At 47.1% G+C, this 20,355-nt stretch overlaps 2 protein-coding genes across 2 annotated transcripts in view; one reads left to right on the forward strand and one right to left on the reverse strand.

Moving 5' to 3' along the window:
* NINJ2 (ninjurin 2) overlaps nt 1-9,960 on the forward strand; it is a 47,824-nt gene extending 37,864 nt beyond the window's left edge. The window contains exons 2-4 of the mRNA XM_027668562.1: nt 6,285-6,516; nt 7,902-8,085; nt 8,938-9,960. Coding sequence (XP_027524363.1) covers nt 6,285-6,516; nt 7,902-8,065 — 396 coding nt within the window. The 3' untranslated portion in view covers nt 8,066-8,085; nt 8,938-9,960. The remainder of the gene's footprint in view (nt 1-6,284; nt 6,517-7,901; nt 8,086-8,937) is intronic.
* A 1,600-nt stretch (nt 9,961-11,560) lies between these two features.
* Nucleotides 11,561-20,355, reverse strand: part of B4GALNT3 (beta-1,4-N-acetyl-galactosaminyltransferase 3) — a 32,353-nt gene continuing 23,558 nt past the window's right edge. Inside the window, exons 15-20 of the mRNA XM_027668574.1 lie at nt 19,219-19,517; nt 18,687-18,840; nt 17,907-17,979; nt 17,308-17,461; nt 16,468-16,594; nt 11,561-15,661 (exon numbers count right to left, since the gene is read on the reverse strand). Of these exons, the coding sequence (XP_027524375.1) occupies nt 15,553-15,661; nt 16,468-16,594; nt 17,308-17,461; nt 17,907-17,979; nt 18,687-18,840; nt 19,219-19,517 (916 nt within the window). The 3' untranslated portion in view covers nt 11,561-15,552. The remainder of the gene's footprint in view (nt 15,662-16,467; nt 16,595-17,307; nt 17,462-17,906; nt 17,980-18,686; nt 18,841-19,218; nt 19,518-20,355) is intronic.

Raw genomic sequence — 20,355 nt, forward strand, 5'->3', positions numbered from 1 at the left:
ATCTCCATCAGGACCAGCCTGGTACATGGAAAGACACTAGAAAAACACCCCTGATGTATTTTCTGGAATTTATGCAATATGAATTGAAGGCAACACAACCATTTGGCTCCGAATGGGACCCCTAGTGAGCAGAACAGATGGCTATATTAAAAGGAAAAAACCCTAAGCACAACTGGACTAGTCAATAGCCTCCACAAAGGCTGAAGAGGGGGCCTGGCCCTGAACACTCAGTTTTCCTTTTGCCTGCAGTATCCATGACGAGGTTTACTATTACTTCTGTTCGTGGAACGCAGCCAAGATACTTGCTGTTGTGCCAAAATGGAGAAAAACAGCCTTTGCCTCACAAAGTTTACAATATAGCTGATATTGACCTAAGTGCTCCCTGTGTATCCCTTCCCTTGCACACGTGTGGCTGTGCATGGACCTGCTTCCCTGCCTGCAGGCTGGCACATACAGCTCTGTAAGGGAATTCCAACCCTGTGGGTGAGCAGGCATCTGGCCATCGCTGCTCTTCCCGGTGCTGCCGCTCTCTGTGCCCAGGCATGAAGGCCAAAAATACTTAAATTCGCTCCCTTCATCCCAAGTGAAGTGGTCAGGAGCTGCAGGGAGTCAGCTTCCCGGGTAAAGAAGAGTAACTAATAACTGTGCCCTTAAAAGCAGACACACAGATGGAGAGCTGGGTCTTTAACCTCTCTGCTTGCTGCCCACAGAAAGGTGACTGTGCTTCTCTTCTACCTTGCAAGATGATGACGACATTCAGCGTGCTTTAACCTTCATCAACTGATGTTTACAAAGTATTTCTAAAGCTGATGAGTGGCCAATACCATGGAAACATACCCCGGGTTTTCCCTGGTGCTGTGTGTGCTCCCTGTGAGCAGTTGGCTGTTTGTCAGCCGGGATCCCCGTGGCGGGAGTCCCCACACTCACCCCTCCGATTGCACAGCCTACATCCATGTCTCTGTTTTCTTTGGCATTCTCCAGCATTCCCCTTGGAACAAATGGCCAGTAATACAGCTTCTACTCAGACATCCCTCTCTGACAGAGCGCTCCTACGAAGAGGATTATCATTCTCATACTTGTGAGCCCCATGCTGTCCCACTGTCTCTTTCAGGCTGTTCTCCCCTGGGGATAGGGTCACAAAACCCACAAAGTACACACAGATTGGCAATTAGATCTGCTCTCTGATTTATTTTTTTTTTCTGCCCTGAAAAACACAACCAGTAAAACTGCAGGTTTTGTAGAAATTGTCCAAGAAAGTTTAAGAAAGCTCTGTGCTCCCCTCGGCCCAAAATCTGCCAGCTTTGAAAGAAATATTTAGATGAACCTCCTCCAAAAGTTTACAGAAGAAAGGTAGCTATTTCTTGTAAAAATAAATGCATAATAAACCCCAAAGAATTTCTCTTGAAAACTAATTTTAGTGGAAATTTTTCAGGTAGTTTCAGTGAGCTGTGGAGCTCAGCATGCCCTCTGGTGCCAGAACCAGGTTTCACAGGCCCTGAAACCTGCTAGCTCCCTACAGCAAAACCAGAGATCAAGTTCAAAAAAGAACTAAAAAAAAAAAAAAATCCCACACTCGTGGTGATATTCATCCTGCTTTCTCCAGGAATTCCTCCAAAAATCAAAAATAACAATAGAAGTGAAATTGGAATATTTGTGTTTGTGCATGCTTTGAGTAAGAATTAAGCCTCTGACTTATAAAACGTGGACGGGTCCCTCACTCAGTCTCTTTAGGGATCTGTATTGCTGTGCCACGTTTACACAAAAGCAAATAGAAAGGGGATTTGCCTGAGGTCAGACTGAAGACAGCAGAGTCTTTGCAGGGAAAGAGGCTGTTTCACATGGAAAGCCAAAACATCCAGAAATGGGGCACAGGAGATCAGCTCCAGCACCAGTTCATCCAGCACTGTTGCATGACCGGGATGGAATTTTTCAAGTCCCAGTTTCCCTACTCTTAAAGAGTGGGCTATAGTGACAGATCCCCATCTTGGGAAAGTGCTGCTTACTGGTAGGTGCTGTTTTCCAGCAGACATGCTGGCTCTGCAACAACGCTTTCAAGATGAACTTGGTGTCTGACTGCCAGATCCAGGTTCCCTTTCTTTGACACATTATAGAGAAAAGGCAGTGATCTCCACTTTCCCAAGGGGAACGCTTTCAAAGTGACTAGAAAGACACCAGCTCTAGCCTGATGACATTAATCACTTTGATGAGCCTTCAGGTACGTCCTGTGACTTGACTTAGGGTTCTGTTTGCCAAAAGGGAATCATAATCTCCTCAGTGATCCCACACAACCTCCCACAGCTGTCTGGCCAATCCTGCTACAGGGAAACCCAAGCTGCTTGTGAATCAGCTCCTGAGCTGCAGCAGTTTACAGGACCGAACTTTTAAACAAAGCAAAAGCAAAAATGGTCTTCAGAAAGCTGTGCAAGCAGTCTGGCAGCTAAAAAAAAAGTCACAACCACACATTCAAACCCCACAGACACAGTAGTTCACTGGTGACAGCTATGGCACAGGCATCCCAAGCAAATCCATCCCCCTGCATTAATCCAAATGCCAGGTCTCTGAAGACTCCTGGTTTGTTTAAGCCTCTCCTTATTTGAGACGTCAGGCTTCCATTTCTAGCTGCTGGACTAGACAGAACACTGAGGGCCAAAGCCATAAAACCCCTGGATTTCTCTAACTTTTCCTTGCATCTTAAGTGTGTCGTGCTGGAGTGTGTCAACGGAAAGGCAATGAAGCTGGTGAAAGAACTAGAGCACAGGTCCTACAAGGAGCAGCTGAGGGAGCTGGGGTTGTTCAGCCTGGAGAAGAGGAGGCTCAAGGGAGACCTCATCTCTCTCTACAACTACCTGAAAGGAGGTTGTAGCCAGGGGGTGCTGGGGGCCACCCATCACAGATCTTAAGCTACTCAAGTTTCGTGTCCAGCTTTCATCAGCCTTTATCCTTTTGGCAATCTTTCTGGATCTGTCTGGACTGAGAGAGCTTTGAATCTGGAGTCACACCTTTTCCATTGCAAAGGTTTCCCACTTCCAGTTACTCCACATAGGAGAGCAGTACCTGCCTGTGTTTTCATGTCCCAAACAGGAACATGCTGTCACGTTCATCCATGCAAGAGAAACCCACAGGAAAGCTGTCTTTTTTCATTGCCTGATCATCTGGGACACAGAGCTCAGTGTGTTGCAACTCTGCTCCATTTCACACTCCAGGTAAAGGAGCACGGGGGCAGCTCAAAAGGAGGACGTGTTTTCATTCAACAAGAGCTCCTGACTTGCTTTATTTTTCTCCACGTAAGCAACTAGAAACAGATGTCTCAGCCTCCTTGTACCAGTCACTCATTTAACAAAAGCTCTGTCCTGTTTGTACAGCGTCCTTGTTCTCGCACCCTTAACTCATCATTACACAGAGATAAATTATCAATGCTCAGCCTTGTGATGCTGCAAGGAAGAGGGCTGATTCCTCAGGAAGAAGGAAAACAGCACATGAGAGGGATCAAATCACAAACCTTGCATCATTTCATATTAGTTCCTCTCTGTTTCAACAGGATCATGTGCTTTTAGGCCAACTGAGAGGGAGTAGTACCTCAGTAAATATTTTTAAAATCTGTTCACAGGATCTGGCCTTTTGCTGGCCTCCTTTCCTCAAGATGCAAGTTGCCTCTATGCTGCCCCTGACACCACACTGTAATGTTTAAGTCTTGAACACCTACACACTGCCTTGGAGTTCTTTGCCTCCTTACAGTATCTTTTAACTTCTACCTTCCACAGCAAGAAATACAAGCTTTGCAAAAGAACCACTTAACCACAGTAATATCACTGTCAGAAACTGCAAGAATTACATTTTAAGTGATCATATTAAAAAAAAAAAAAAAGATCACCCAAAGCCCTTTCCTACCCCTAGCTAGCCACTTCTCAGGGATCACAGTTCACCAATAGGTCAGAACAGACACAGTCTTTCCTGCTCACTTTTTCATACGTGGCTTTGTCACGTGAAGGTGACCACCAGACTGGGGCCACAACCCCCTTTCAAAACTGAATTCTGACTTCAGCATTGGACACACGACCACATACAATGCTCTCCCAGGATCACTGGTTTTGCTCACACTCTCCTGGCACAGAGAAAGCCACTCTTGCACAGGGATGCACAAAGAAACCCAAGACCACACCATAAAGCACTAGCCATGACCCTTCCCTAGCGTCCTGCCTAGAGCATGGAGGAAAGACTACATTTTCTACTTTATCTAGTACAAAGAGATGAAAAAAAGCACTTACCATTTGATGTAGGTATTTCCAGAATGCATCTCAAGAAATCTCTCCCACCACTTCGAGCAAAAGAAGGCCCCTCAGGCCCAGCCTGGCCTTTACCTCTGGTTTTAAAGGGTTCCCATCAGCCAGTGCTGAGGGCAAGGCTGCTGGTCTTTACCACAGCTGACAGGAGGCTAATTACCCAGAACCAAAGTCTGTCTGATATATCTAAGTGTTGGGGTTTTTTTCTTTTTAAGATAAGAAGAGCATAGCTTACTGCAGATAGATCCAAATCTTTTGTAATTGTTGCCTTTGCTGGTGGTTTATTACCAGCCTATGATGCTGAATTGAAAATTATCATCCACTTTTCTGACTTTTTGATTTTTTTCATCACTTGGGTCAAGACAGCTAACAGGTGAACTCACTAAGAGAAACACAGAGAAAAGGTGGATGGCTTAGCCAAATTACCTACATCTTGCAACTAGATTAAAGGCAACCAGGTGATTTGGCTCTTACAAATAGCTGTTTCTTTCCATTGACAAAAAAATGTGCCTGAATGATTAAAGTCAGGTGTGATGGATCCCACCCCTTGTCTTGTTGCATTTCGGTGCCTGATGTCCTGAAGAAATACTGCTCTTGGTTTCAAAAACAAGAAAGTGGATCATCCCATCTGCTCTAGCACCTTGTCTAAGACAGAAGCCAGCAAAAAATGTTCAGAGAATCACAGAACTCCTTAGGTTGGAAATGATCTTTAAGATCATCAAGTCCAGCCATTAACCTAGTACTGCCAAGACCACCACTAAACCATGTCCTCAAGTGCCACATCTACATGTCTTTTAAATACCTCCAGGCATGGTGACCCAACCACTTCCCTGGGCAGTCGGTTCCAGTACCTGACAAGCCTTTTGTTAGAGAAATCTTTTCCTAATATCCAATCTAAACCTCTCCTGGTGCAACTTGAGGCCATTTCTTCTTGACCTATTGCTTGTCAATAGGACAACTGCTTGTCTTGAGAGAAGAGACTGGCCCCTGCTCGGCTGCAATCTCCTTTCAGGGAGTTGTAGAGAGTGATGAGGTCTTCCCTGAGCCTCCTTTTCTCCAGGATAACCTCCCCCAGCTCCCTCAGCTGCTTATAGGACTTACTCTCTAGAACCTTCACCAGCTTTGTTGCCCTTCTCAGGACTCGCTCCAGCACATCAACATCCTTCTTGTAGTGAGGGGCCCAAAACCAAACCCAGCATTCAAGATACGGCCTCACCAGTGCCCAGTGCAGGGGGATGATCTCTTTTCTGGTTGTGCTGGCCACACTATTTTTGATATAGGCCAGGATGCCATTGGCCTTCTTGGCCACCTGGACACACTGACAGCTTGTGTTCAGCCAGCAGCCCCAGGCCCTTTTCCGTCAGGGAGCTTTCCAGCCTCTCTTACCCAAGTGTGTAGTGCTGCATGAAGTTGTTGTGACCCAGGTGCAAGACCCAGCTCTCATCTTGTTGAACCTCATGAAATGGGCCTCAGCTCATTGATCCAGCCTGTCCAGATCCCTCTGCAGAGCCTTTGTATCCTCCAGCAGAGCAACACTCCTGCCCAGTGTGGTGTGGCCTGCAAACTCAATCCTCTCATCCAGATCACTGATAATGACATCAAACACAACACCCGACCCAAAGAGAAGATCTCCCTCTAACCCCCTGTAAGTTTGAGGCTTGTCTGTGCCCTGAAGGAGGAGAATTTAATATTCTTTGCAAAACCCCTGGCTTTGGATAATCTACGTTATTGTAACTCTGGACGAGCTTGTTTTCCACAAAAATACCCAGTATTTTTTAAACCTTGCAGAGCTCTTGATCACTGCAAGTATCTTGTCCCTATTAATACCATGAGGTGACTCTGAGGGGAAACTGGGTGCTCTCGACACGTTTAAAACACTCAACTTTGACTCCTTCCCAGGCTTTCTAGACAAACCCCAAGGAGGAGGCAGCACCCTGTGTGGCACAGACGTGTCTGCTGGTTTAGCAGTATCACCAGTTCATGGGATTTCTCCTGTCCCCCCAGGGTGTGAATCCTCATCTCCGGATCAACGGGCCGATGAACATCAACCACTACGCGACGAAGAAGAGCGTGGCCGAGAGCATGCTGGATGTGGCGCTGTTCATGGCCAACGTCACACAGCTCAAAGCTGTGCTGGAGCAAGGGACGTCCTTCCAGTACTACGCCACCCTCATTGTGCTCATCAGCATCTCCCTCTTCTTCCAGGTGATGATTGGGATTCTCCTCATCATCACTGGTAAGGTGGCCACTGAAGGCTGTGCACCCTCGCAGGGTGCTGCAGGGGCAGAGAACCCCATGGCTTGCCTGGTGTGGGGGTGGAAGGGAGAAGCCTCTTCTCCCAAATCATTCCCTTCTGGCTCCAACCAGAGCTGCAGAAGGGTTGAAGGCAGCTTGATGCGGGTGGTAGGGAGGTCTGTGTCACCGCTTTTCAAAGTGGTGAGTGGGTTGTTTTTCACTTGCACAACATCTCTGAGCACAACTCTTCCTTCACTTTCTCACTGCTGACCCTCTGTCACAGTAAAAGACCTGGGTTTTGGCCAAGGTGGGCCATTTGCTGCCCTTGCTGTTATATGCTCTTTCATGTAGCTCTTGCAGACACTACATTTTAGCCTTGAGCTTTTAGGCTCACTTGAGCTGTGACTTAACAGAACAATTTAGGCAGAGGTATTTCCTATATTAACCCCACTTTAACCAATTCCACTGTTCTCCTAGTGCCCTACAGACAGTATATTAACATCAGCATTTCAGACAGGCTTCCCCAGTGCTCCATCTGATACAGGAGTTGCTATATTTCCACCTCCAACACTGCTCAGTATTAAAAGCCTGCAGAACGCTGCATTTTCCTGTATATCCTATGTGGGCTTTTATGTGGGACAGAGGATTGAAGGCTATGGGAAATCCTGTGATGTGTTCCTTCCCCTGCCCCACATGCCACAGCCTTTCCTGGTGGCAGCTGTGGTGGATGGAGCCAGCTATGAGGAGAAAGGGGACAGGGGACCACAGCTGAGAGCAGGGAGCTACAAGGCTGCTGTTTACATGGTTTATTGGCCAGACAACCCCTGTAAACCTGAATTCCTGTTGTCTGAACAGGTCAGTGTCCATCAGCTAGGGATGATCCCATTTATGTACCCAGACACCTTCTGGTCTGTGGGTGAGGAGGGAGTTGATAGCTGTGTCAGATCACATATATGAGATCTGGGTGTCATAGAGGAACCGGCCTCCCAACCCAAGTACAACATTGCTGACCTTGTCTCTCATGTCACACAGCCTTCCCTCGCCATGTCCCATGGCCATGCAGCACAGGGGGCATGGCACACATCTGGCTCGTGTGCAGTGGTAACTTGGCTATTTAGGGTTGACCCACTGCAGGGCCATGGCACCTCCACGGCAAAACAATACATGACATTAAAAAAAAAAAAGTGTTTTTCTCTGCTCCATTCTTCTACATCATCTTAGAGCAAGTTGTGGCTCCTGTTAAATTCCTGGGACTATTCCCCGCACTCTGTGGCTTCAGTGCCCAGGGCCATCACGGACATTCACCAGGCAGGGAAAGTTTGCAGGGGCTGGGGGACTTGGAGTCAATCTGCAAACCTCCCTCTCTTTTTGCACTGTATTGCACAGCTCGTTTGAACCTGAATGACATTGCAAAGCAACCCCGCTTGAATATTCTCAACAACGCTGCCACAGCTCTCATCTTCATCACAGTCATCCTCAACATCTTCATCACAGCCTTTGGAGTACAGAAGACTGGCCTCTACCCTAACAGGAATTTTCGACCTTACTAAGTCATGGGGTACAGAGTCAGGTAAGAAAGGGGTGAGCTCCCACCACTGCCGGCCCCTGGGAGGGCTCTCAATTTCAGAAAATATCATTGTAAGGTGGAGAAGGCAAAGATGCACAAATTAACAAAGCCTGTCTAGAGGCATGTTGCTGTCCCACAAGAATCTGGGGCCACTGAAGAAATTCCCTCAGAGAAACAGGATTTCTCCTTTAAAGCAAGACCACCAAACATCTCAGTTGCTGGGATTTCTCAGCAGCAAGTGGTTTTTGGAAGACTGCAGACTTCATGCTAGATACAAATTGCAGTTGTGGATGGGAGCTAAACTTGGGAAAGAAAATGCCTTCTGGGAGGTATCCAGAGATGGCAGCACTTGGCAGAAGAAAAGGAACATGCTGGTTAGGCCAGGGTAAAAGAGCCCTTCTCAACAGCCAGTGTGGTTTGGCAGGGACTCTTTTAAGAATCCAGTGCTCATTTTCAACAGTCTTGTTAATAAGAGTCCAACCAAATACCTGGGTTCCCATGTCAGGTCAGTGAGGGAATGACACGTTCTTAGGTCAAGAAGTAAAGGTCACAGCTCTTGCTAACATGGCCTGCAACATGTAAACACAGTTTAAATGCAATATACTGGGGCAACAGCCAACAGGAAAGCTCAATAGACACCTGATATGATGAGGAGGGATGCAAAGGTCAAAAGCCTCTATAAAAACACTGCTTGCTTGGGATCCAGAAGGGTGTAAGCGCTGAAGAGCAGCAGTCCACACGTGTAGGGGTGGTCATGGTGTCGAGTGACCCAGTGTGCTGTGACTGCTCCTCTCTGGCTACACAGCACAGAGGAGCCTGCTCTGACCTTACTGGCATTTCTTATCTTCCCTGCAGGATCTGAGGAGTGCAGCTGGAAGGAAAAGCTCTCCTCCTCTACATCTTCACTGACATCAGCAGGAGCCCATCAACAAATCCAGAAAACTGGGTTAAACTTTCAAAACTCTGTGTGTGTCATGGTATACTGGCCCCCTCCTGTAATGCTTTTGCTGTTCTGAAGGGGTGGAAACATCACCTTTCCAAGCTAGAGCAAACTTTGCAAGGGAATAGCAGCAGGTACATGGTTTCAAAGCACAGTTCTGTAAATCTCATCTCTTACTGCTTCACATATTCAATATTGGCTTATTCAGTAGAGAAGACTGAATGATTTACTTTGTAGGCTAAATAAATGAGTCCAGCTTTTTTTTTTTGTCTCAAATATAAGTCTCTCTCCTTAAAGCAATTCTATCTAATAGTTTACATCCCAAGTGTTGGAATGGGTTTCTCATACTAAAAAAAGTTCTCATGGGAGGACAGAAAAGTGTGTGCACGTCAACATAGTTAAACCAGTTCAAATGTTTTCCTAGTTGTTTAAAATTAAATGCAACACAGTTAAGAAAACAATCAGGTACTTCCAGCATTGGAGTATTAACAATGAGAAAAAATACTTATTATGGTCTGATGTCATCATCAGGGACCTATCAGGAATGATGTCAGAATGGCCTGACAGTATTAGTAGAAAATGAAGAAACATTATACATAAGGAAACAGTCTGGGCTTATTGCCACAATGAGAAATGACAGTTACATAGTGTATTACTTCATTAAATAATCACCATTATAGTTTACGGTCTTATCAGTAATACAAATCTTTTAAAATATATTGATTTTATATTGACAATGCTGGAAATTCCCTTGTAGGAATTTTCCTTAAAAAAAAGATCCTTTGAATTAACAAGTTTCTAGATTTTTTTAAAGGAGTAAAAATTTTTGATTCTAAATTTAACTTTGTAGTCATGCTAAGAAATGGATATTTTAATAGCCTTGTGTAAACCTGTTGAAACAATTACATGCGCTTCTGATTATTAAATGATTTTTTTCATTGTACTGCAAAATCAGAGTTCAATATGGATTTTTAATTTTGCATATCCTTGCTACCACTGAGACAGAAATGCCATGAAAACGTCCTCATAGTGGTCTTCAGGAGCTAGTGGAAGTGTCCGACACTTAGAAATAGATACAGACAGATTTCATTTGTATTTTGTATTTGGCTTTACAGACCTAAATTTCACTGTAAGTCACAGGTGGTGCTTTTTTCTGGAGAGGGTGTGAATCATTTTGCTCAGAAGGTGGTGGGTAAGGCCACGGGCCAGCATCAGCTGGTACCTGCAACTGATTTTTTGGCAGCTGAAGGAAAGTTGCATAAAAAGAGGAGGGTGGAAAATACCAGTTATGTATTTACCAGAATTTAAAGTGGCAAAGCTGAGCACGGTCTTGGGTCTGTTTAGTGAAGCAGGCAAAGACTTGTCCTCCACTTTATCTGGGAGATGACAGGTCTGGAGTGACACTGAATTTGCTGCTGAACTCAGTTCTTGCTCTGTGCCAAGACTGACAGCAGACAGGGGTGGATGTTTCTGGGAAGACTGTTATCCTGCTCTCCTCTAGAAAAAGGCTTCACTGTAGGGGTAACCAAGCTTGTAGGCAAAGCAAAACCACAAGCTAAGGGCTCTCAGCCACTACTGGCCAGCTGGGTTCATGAAAAGGTAAAATGTTATGCATTCCGTGTGCAGATCCCAAACCCTAGGACTCGTTGCTTCATGGAGCAGCAGGCAAAGCAATTAGCATTGATGACTGAATGTAAAGAGAGGGAAAAAAAGAAAAGGTTCAGCTGGGAAAGAAGCAGTGAGGGGAATTTCCTTACCAGATCTTAACTTCATCATTGTTTCAGAGAGCTACTAGATCAGGTATGACAGTACATGAGGCCTGCCTGAGCAGAGAAGGCTTCCTGTCACTCATCCCAGACAAGCAAAAGACTGGCAGCACATCAGAATATTTTTCCCCCATCATCTTTAATAATAATAATTTCTCATTATAATGAAATCAGACTCATTAGCAACCTTGGCTGCCTTTTCCCCTCTCCATGTCTGACTCCCATTCCTGCCAAGCTTTTGATACTCAACACACAGCTGAAGCAAAAATGGGCCAAAATTGAATCTAAATAAGCAGCTGCTGTGAAAGAGTTGACCTCTCATTTGTGTAGACTGTGCCAAGCACCAAACCTGGGTCTAGGCTCTCACCTGCGGTCTTCTCCAGCAATTTTCCTCTGCTTGCAAGGAGGATCACTTTTTTTCCACATTCTCTATGATCACATCACAGCCGTGCTTTGGTGGGATGTGTATTTGTTCAGTGTTTCCACCTTGTTCCACATGACAAAACCAGGAAGACAGGAGAAATACTGTGTTGCCATCCCACTTTCTGCAGACCTAGAAGGACTGAAACAGGTCTCACTCCTGGCTAACCTTGCTTGCTGCATCTCCCACTCACTTCCTGCTGCAGAGCTCTTGCTGCCTTGGGCAGAGTGTGATCTGTCTCTCTGGTATTGCCTATGCTTTTGATTATATGAAGACAGAAGAGCAACACCTGGTTTCTAATCCCTGCTGCATGGTGATGTGGTTGCAAGTAACACACAGACAGAAGCGAGCTCTTGTAGGAAGACAATGTATTTATAAAACATGAGGGAGAATCTGTATAACTCCCAGCTCCAACAGAGAGGTGGCCCAGGAGTTGTCTTGAAGGCACAGAGCCACTTTAAGGCAGGTAATTCAAAGGTACAACTCAGATTCTCAACACAAGGCATCTGTATCTAAAAAACAATCAACTTCAGACATTTGTAGGCAATAAGAAGAGATGTTCATACTGGGCAAACATTAAGACAATGACAAAACAAATCACATTATAATTTTCACACAAAACATTTTGCTCAGAATAAAAGCCAGCCCTTCTTCGTTCCCTTTGCTGACATGCAAAACAAGCCCCAGCCCCACAGTTCACAGTCCTGAAGACAGTCACATTTCTAGGCAGAGCCTCCTTGCCCTGCACCACACACTTGGGGGCCCAGGCCCCACAGCCTGGTCACATCCTACCCCAGAGAAGGTCTCCCTTGAACCATAGCCCATCATCTCCCCAGCCAGAGAGCTTCTGGAGCAGGTTGCTCCTGTCTGATGCATGGAAAATCCCAAGCTACTGACTTCCTCCTGCCTTTGAGGCAGGACACAGCCAGGATGCACATCAAGGTCAGAAACTCAGCACAGCTTCCTAAAGAGATCCTAGCGAGAGAAATGTGATCAGTTGCTGGAGGGAGTCAGCTTCCTGGCCATGGTGAAGCCAGGTTCCCTCTTCCCTCTGGGAGCTGTGCTGGACCCAGAGATGATGCAAGACATGCAACACTAGTGATGGGGCAAACCCCTGTGGTTCTGGTCTGGCCACTACCCTGGCTGGCTGTGTCCTTTCACTACATGGCTGTAGGACTACCTGCTCCTGCTGGGCTTCCTGCTCTCCCTGCCTCCGTGACTGTCTGGGGAGAAAAACCGCAGGTTGTTTTGGAAGAGGGGCAACACCCCCAGAGCAAAGCCCAGCACTGCTCCTGCAAGGTTTGCTGCTGGTTGGCAAACTGAGGAGAGTGTAGCCCCCTCTCTCTCTACCTGCACTGGTCTTTGAGCATGTGGGCTGGAAGACAGCTTTTGTCCCCATGGGCTCTCCAAGCTCCTCCATGGAGACTGCCAGCTAGTGCCAATTAGTATTAATCACGTTTACTACAGCAATGCTTAAATACCAACTGAGAATTCCCACTGTGGTAGAAAGGAAAGAACATTTGAGATGGCAGCTTTGACAGTAGGGACACTGGCCATCAGGAAACGGGACTGAAAACCACTAACTCCTTACATCTCCACCAAGGAGCCCTCACGAGGTAGTTCTGCTTGACACTGGCCTGGGTTACAAGGTATGAAGGAAGGAGCACAGTCTCAGCTGAAAAATGGAGGCAAAATCTTCAAATTCTGCTGGCAGTGCTGCAATGAGCGCTGCTTTCCAGTCCACTCTTTGATGACTGTCCTCTCTGGTGGGGAAGAGGGGCTACTCATATCATCATTAAGGCAAGTGAGTTACCTTCTGGATGCACCTAATTCTTGTCAGCGCCTGGAGATGAAAGCCAGCTGCTGACTTTAGGTGCTGCAGACCACATCTAGAGCCAGATGTGAAAGCACATGGTACAAATAACCCTCCCTCCCTGTGCCTGACTTACAGGCTGCCACTGAATCCATCAGCTCTCCATCTGCAAACTGGGCATCATGCTGTTCTCAGCCTGATGGGGCCAGACAGCTGGTCCTGCTATTGCCTCACTGTGTCCCGGCATTCGCCCTTCCCGATAGCCTCTCCCCATTCCACAGGGATTGCGTGACAGAGCCAGCCTGGACAGGCTGTGGAGGCGCAGTCCTGGAGCCTGGAAAGCAGCTCACCTGCACACTCGTGGGGCTGTTCCTGTGTTTTGAGTGAAGCACAGGCTCTGACATGCACCGAGGGCATGACTGACACTGCACATTCCAGGCAGAAACAGAGCTTATTGCAACATTGCATCACAAGGCCCTGGCCTCCTAAACTCCTATTACACTTTCTTGGGAAAAAAAAAAAAAAGAAAAGAAAAGTTGACTGTTGTCAGCCTGTTTCCTCTCACCCCAGCTGTAGTAACTAATTTCTTAGTATCTACATGGGTAAAGTACTTTCCCTCAATAGGAAGACTGCTCTGGCTTGGGCAGATGGCTAAGGCTGCCTCTTCTGGGATACTCAGTGTCTCCATTCTGGCAAATGCTCTGTGGAGTCAGAGACACAGCTGTCTTTTGTCTACTTCTTACCATGGCTGCACACTGCACAGCAAAACTTTCTTCTATCTGGTTGCTTTCTTCTAACTCCATCAGTCACAAAACCCAGACTGATGCAAGCTGATGATTTGACAAGATTTCTATCTCACGTGCCAGAACTTGCATGTTCAGTTTTCTACAATAGTGGAACTTGATGGACTTGTCAAGCACCACAGAACCAGTAACAAATGAATGACTCCATCAGCAAAAAGTAAAAAAAAAAAATCAAGTACCATGTCAGCATTGCTTGTATTCTACATACCTCCATTACTCACTTCTCAACAACTCCCTACAGAGCTGGGCCCCAAGAGCAGCATTCTATGTCACATTCTCCCCTCAAGCTTGAGACCAGTAGCAGCCTTTTTAGGATGGTACGGGGACCACTGGAGCTCCAGTGTAAAGTCCTGAGTGTGCTGGGATTTCTGGGTGTATATAGTCTTCTAAAATGGTTACAGGGAAAAAAAAATCTTGCCTTGTATTAACAGGAGTTTTAGGGGATGAGAATTTCCTGTAGCATCAGGCCAGCTGTGGGCTCTTTCCACAGGTCTTGCATCAATGACAGCATGGGTCTGCCTATCCTTTTATTCCTCAACCCTCTTCCGTCCTCACTGTTCTTTACATCCAGTGCATGTGCCAAGACCTGAGGTCACCTCCTCTGTATCAGGCCAGAGCTCCCAGGGCTGTTTCAGAGATGAAGCACCAAGAGCTGTGCTGGTTCTTCAACCACGAAGCCTGCTCTCTACATAAGAGTCAAACTAGGACAAGACACAACTGTGAGGCCATAACTTATTAAATTAACTTTTAGATGCTGCATAAATGTACAGGATTTTGAGAGCAGAATACTCTGTCTCCTCTTCTGACAAAAATCACAATATTTCAACTACTAAAATATTGCCACTTCTTCCCTGCTAGGGTTTCCCTGATATTATTAGGACAAACACATGTCTGTCAGATAAGGCTGCAAAGTTCCTCCTGAGATGCCCTCCTAGCTTCTCTGTATAACCCCTCCACTATCCTCAGGAAGTGGATCAATAATTTAGGTGGAATTGTAACATCACCCTCACCAGCTCACCCAGCTACAGGCAAACATGGCTCTTGGAAGGGAAATGTATTTGCATCTCCATCTATGGCCCATAATTTGCTGAATATGAGCACAGTTTTTCATGACTAAAGTGAAAAGCACAGAGAAACGTCTAAGCACCAGCAGCCTAAAGTGCCTATTAGCTCCTCCATATCCAGATTTCCTTGGGTCAACACATGGGCATGTGGATGCAATACAGTCCAGAGAACTTTGGTCCCCTGTCCAAAATCATGGATACTGAAGAGATAGGGAAGGAGGGGAAATGGGGAGGGTTGTGGTTTTTTCTTTTTTTTTTTCTTTTTTCATTCAAGTATTGAAAGAGAAGCTGCATTGCTCTAAATAAACCATTCTGGGCTTAGCTGGGATTTGTGTTTGTTTGGTGCAAGACTCAACAGGAAATATGGCACCTCTCCCACTGTACCATCCACCAGACTGCACGGCAGGAAATGCGAGTCCTTCCCTTGTCGACATCTCCCCTGCACACCTTCCCAGCCAGACATGGATCCCACGTCTTGGACACAATGGCTCAGAAGAGAAGCTCCTGCTCCACCAGCCTGATCACCCCTTCCCTTGCTGTGCCATCCCATCAGAGGGCTCTGGAGGCAGAGGAAGAGTTTGTGTGCTCTGCTGTGTGCCTCAGTAAAGTGCACATCTAGATGAGATGGTGGACGGTGCCGCCGAACAGCTGTGGGGTTGAAGGCTACGGTGTCTTCAGCTGGCGTCGGTTCCACATGCCCCGCTTTGAGTGAAACCAGTGGAAAAAGTTTCTCAGGGAGAGACGCTCCACTTCCAGCCCAGCCTGTAAGATCCTGGCAGAAAGAAGGGTAGACTCAGAGAAAACTTGATCGCAAAGATACTGGGGGGGGCTCAGCCCCAGGAAAACTCTTTTAAGTTGTGCTGTTGACAAGAGACTACAAATCAATTGGATAGTCCAGAATAGCTCAGGGGTATCTCGTATCCATAAGCAGGCATTTAATGACACTTGGTGAGTGTTTATGCACCCTTGAGGGCAGGACTGGTCAGGAGTGCCTGCACATACCAGGCTAGGAGAAAAAGACAGCTGGTAGCACAGGATTGCTCAGGATGCCAGTCTTTTCTGTAGTCAGCTGTCAGAAAAGACAGGACAGGGTCCAAAGCCTAGAACTACAAACCCAGAGGCCTAGGATTTGTCCAGCAGAGATCCCTCACTACAAACTTCTCGGAAATTGTAACTGTACCTTGTGACCTTTAAATGTTTCTCCAACAGTTCGTCTTCTGGACAATTGATAAATATTATATGGGAAGTCTGAGGGACCCAGACTGTGTGCTGCACTGCTGGAAGAGGAGAAAGCCTTCACAATCATCAGCGCCTGATCTGTACGTCGCCAACCAGCAGTGTGGCACTAAGGCATCAGAAAATGGCTCTTCTCTTACTAGTGGCTGTAGGAGAGTGTTTTGTGTCTCCTAACCTACTAGGTTTGAGGTCAGGACAGGCTCAAAGACTCTCCCTCACTGATCAAGCTTATGGCAGCAGTCATCTCAGACTCCTTATATCCCCACTCCTGTGGTCACTGGTCTTCCAAGATCCAATGGGTCTCCCTTCCTGAGCACATGAACAATGAAAATGGATGCTTACCTGTCCAGGAGTTCCCAGTCCTCTCCTCCCCAGCGGTCTCGAAACTCTTTTGTGTTCATGCCTCCGATCTTGTCCAGGTCAGACTTGTATATGCCCAGGAGACCAAACCCATTCACCTCCCAGTAGCCTGAGGAGAGCACAAAAGAGGCACAGGTATGTTGGTGCTTGGAACCATTGATGACTCCAGCAGAGATGCCAGAGAGAGATTCAAACTACTTTTAGCATGATGTTGACACCAGAGAGTGAACTCAGCAGCAAGGCAGAGCCGACCATTCCAACCAGCTCTGGGAAGTGAGAAAGGCTTGAGGATAGACAGCATGGGCTGTCCTATCAACTTGTTAGCAGAGCCTCCAAAATCTTCTGGACTGTCCCAGCTTCATAGAGTTGCCTTGTGCCTGAATGGCTCCGGGTGGCGACCTCTGTCTAAAGAAAATCCCATGCTAAGATGATCTATGCCACTTTCCCCCCTCTGACTTGGGTTGGTTTCCCTCGCCCCTGCTCTACCAGGTCTCCTCTGGACAGGCTGTGCCCTCTAAGAAAAGAGAGAAATGGACAGAAGGGAGAAAAGTAAGGGTTTTCCAAGGTCCTTAAATCCATAAAGAGCCCCAGGAGATGACCAGGAGAAACGTCATACAAAGGGCTCTGCTAGCTTTTTGATCTCAAATTCCAGGTACCTGATGCTGTTAAACCACATTTAACACACCCTCACTTTGTGGACCTGGAAGCACCTCAAGCTTCAGACCTCAACAACATCAGAGGAACAAATCTAGAGGTGGCAGACACCCTGCTTCTTTCCCCATTCCCCAAGGTCTGAGCCAAAGAGGCTCCACTCCCTCTTACCTTCAGGCCACTGTGGGGACATCCCGCAGTGCAGCCTCATGACCATGGGTGCGAAGGCCATCTTGCCTTCCACACAGTGCTTCCTGATTGAATCAATGACTCCAGCTGGGAAGTGGATGTGGAGGTCACACAGGAAGATGATGCTGTGCGGGTCCTGGAATGAACCACACCGGTTGAGAAAAAAATAGATTGACTTTCAGTAAGTCTTTCTTGAGGAGCAGGAAGACAGAGATATGGGAGTCAATTAAAAAGCCATTTGTTGCTGCATCAGAAACTGAGGTCCTAGAGACTGGCAAAGCAGCCACTGAGTGGCTGTTCAACGATGAACGTGAAATACCACGACTGTGACCTGGTAGAGCCAGTACCACAAAGCTGCTACTGCTGATTTCCCTCCTGACTGACACTCCCAGCAGGGGGACTGAGAACCAAACAGAACACAGGCACATCAGAATACAGGGTGAGACTCTTACTCTGGAAGGACAGGAAATATATCTACATTTGATCTAGTCTGCCAAGCTATTCCCTTCCCTAAAAACAGCATGTACAGTACCAAAAGTAATGACAGCACCAGTATCCACCCCAAGGGTGCCCAGACTTACCGTCACAAGGTCTATTCCCGCCTGCAGCCCAGCAGAACGCTCGAAATTCCCTGTCAGCTTCAGGTACTGGTAGCTGGGGGACAGATGGGAAAGTCAAGTTCAGTTCCCATGTGCCAGCGGCACAGGAAGCACCACAGGCATGAGGCTGTGGAGCTGCCCTCACCTCGTGCACCCTCTCAAGGAGGAGGAAAGCCTTTGCTGGGTGAGTACACAAGCTTAGCACTGTTCCAGTTCCCATCATGCCCTCAGAGTCTTCCTCCTTGTGCAACAAGGGGAGAGAAATACCTAGCAAAAGTCTGCCTATTCTAGGACTAGACCTGTTACTGGTATGTAAAGGACATGACCAGCCAAGGCTGGTTCAGATCAGGGTAGGGTAAGCCAGACAGTTATTCGAGCAAGCGGAGTCCCCAGAGGCCTCCACGCTCCCTGTCCTATTTCTCACAGCTTTCTTGTCTGTCCTCCCTCTGCCCCATCACTGTGAGACTTGCTTTGTCTTCTCTCTTGCAAACTTGAAAATAGAGACAAATTCAACAAATTTGGCTGGAATACTACACTAGCTATTGCCTTACACTTCTATAACACTGTTCCACGCAGTACGTGGTGTGTATGCACACATGATAACAATATATTCATGTATATGTGCAAGGTCTGGGTGGGTGTTATCTTTGGTTTTCCAGCTGCAGTAGGCTGTGGCTGGTCAACACACAGAAACTGGCAGAGGTGCTGTGTTTGCAGTATATGTGTGTGAGTGGTTTTTTTGTGATCAAGCAGTACTCTCACCTGTGCAAGGTAGACCTTTTCAGAGCCTTCTCTACATCCATGTCATCACTGCTGTAGTCTGTGATGATGATGTTGAAGTTGGGATCCTTAGTGACTTGGAACAGCTCTTCCATGTCAGAGATGAACTGCAGCACCCAACGTGCCTGGTTTTTCACTGGTTGTATTGCAACAGGGAGACAATCTAAGCAAACTGATTTCAGTGATGGTGCTGTTTCTCAACAGGCAAGGCTTCTTGCCTCCTGTCAAACCCCAATAACCTTGCAGGGATGCTGAAACAGGCCCAGGCTGAAAACCTGGTCCAAAGAATCAAGGAATCAGTGCGGGTTCTTTCCCACCATGTGACAGGAGTTTTCTTTGAGCTTACAAGCCATGGAAGTTTGGGCCCTATCATATTTCTGAGGGGGTTTTACTTGGAGAGAACAGAAATTGGAAGTGACCCAAATGAGACTGTTGAGACTGGCCCAGGACTGCTCTCATGGGAACCGCCCACTGTGCCATCCCTTGGTGTCCTGGGGAGGCAAGTCCTCCTTACCTGGCACCACGAAGTGAACCATGGCACGGTGGTTCCAGGAAAAGCCCTGAGGCCAGCACAGCTCTGGCTCGTTCGCCACAGCCATCAGGTGCCGCCGGCGACCCCACACCAGGCTCCTCATCTTCCTCTCCTCCTCCTCATTGCCACCAACTCCCTGCCAACCCTGGGCAAAGACGTACTCGGAGAAGCGGACGAGCCGCCCTCCCTGCTCCAGCAGCTGCAGCTCCAGCAGGTAGCGGCTGCCCCGCATGCGGTCCTGGCGTTTCTCCACGTTCACGATACGCTGCAGCTGGAACCGCCTGCAGGAGATAGAGTTGGCATGGGCCTGTCCCCTCTACACCAGCCCCGCTCCCACCTCCAGCCTGTTCAGCTCTGCTAGGCTCCTTCCTCCTGGCTAGCACAAACCTTTCTGTCCCCAGCTTCCCCTTGCTTCGTGGCACTGCTTCCAAAGTCCCATGGGAAGGTTTAGCACCTGTTTCCTAAATCCACAAGCATGTGGGATTAGACCTGGGATTCTGGCCAAGAGAAAAATATTTGGCAGGGGAAATGAAATAAAGGTGACACAGAAAATAACAAATGTGTCTGAATGATTGTATGGCTGGTAGTAGTGAGTGTACTCAACACCACCTACAACGATCTTGGCACAAGGACTATGTTTGGGCTAGTGAAACTGGCTCATGACAGCTTATCAGCCAAGAACATGGAGGAGGACTGAGCAATCACACAGCAAAAACTGGAGCGAGCTTTAGGTATGGAATGGCCAAAACTGGATGAAATGCCAGATCATGCCCTTTCAGATCATAACAAGAGTTTCTGCTGTAAAGTTGATGCTTGCCAGGGAAAAGCTTGTGTGTAGTGATCAGTTACACCTCACTGTGTAACAGTGTGATGCGACCCTGAAAAAACAAATGTGATCTTAAGATGTAGCATCAGACAGCAGGGATTGGAAATTCATAACACCTATTCTATAAAATATCTAGGATACTGGTTACTTATGTCAAGGAAGATTAACTCAAACTGAAACCTGCACAGAAAAGGACTGGTTAAAAAATTATGGAAACAGAGGCCAACCTGACAGAAGAGTCGGGAGTTGGATTGTTTAGCTTATGGAGGCTCAGAGGAATCATGTCTGTTTGC

Source organism: Corapipo altera, unplaced genomic scaffold, assembly GCF_003945725.1.
Source record: "Corapipo altera isolate COAL_440 unplaced genomic scaffold, ASM394572v1 1, whole genome shotgun sequence".
Taxonomy (NCBI): Eukaryota; Metazoa; Chordata; class Aves; order Passeriformes; family Pipridae; genus Corapipo; species Corapipo altera.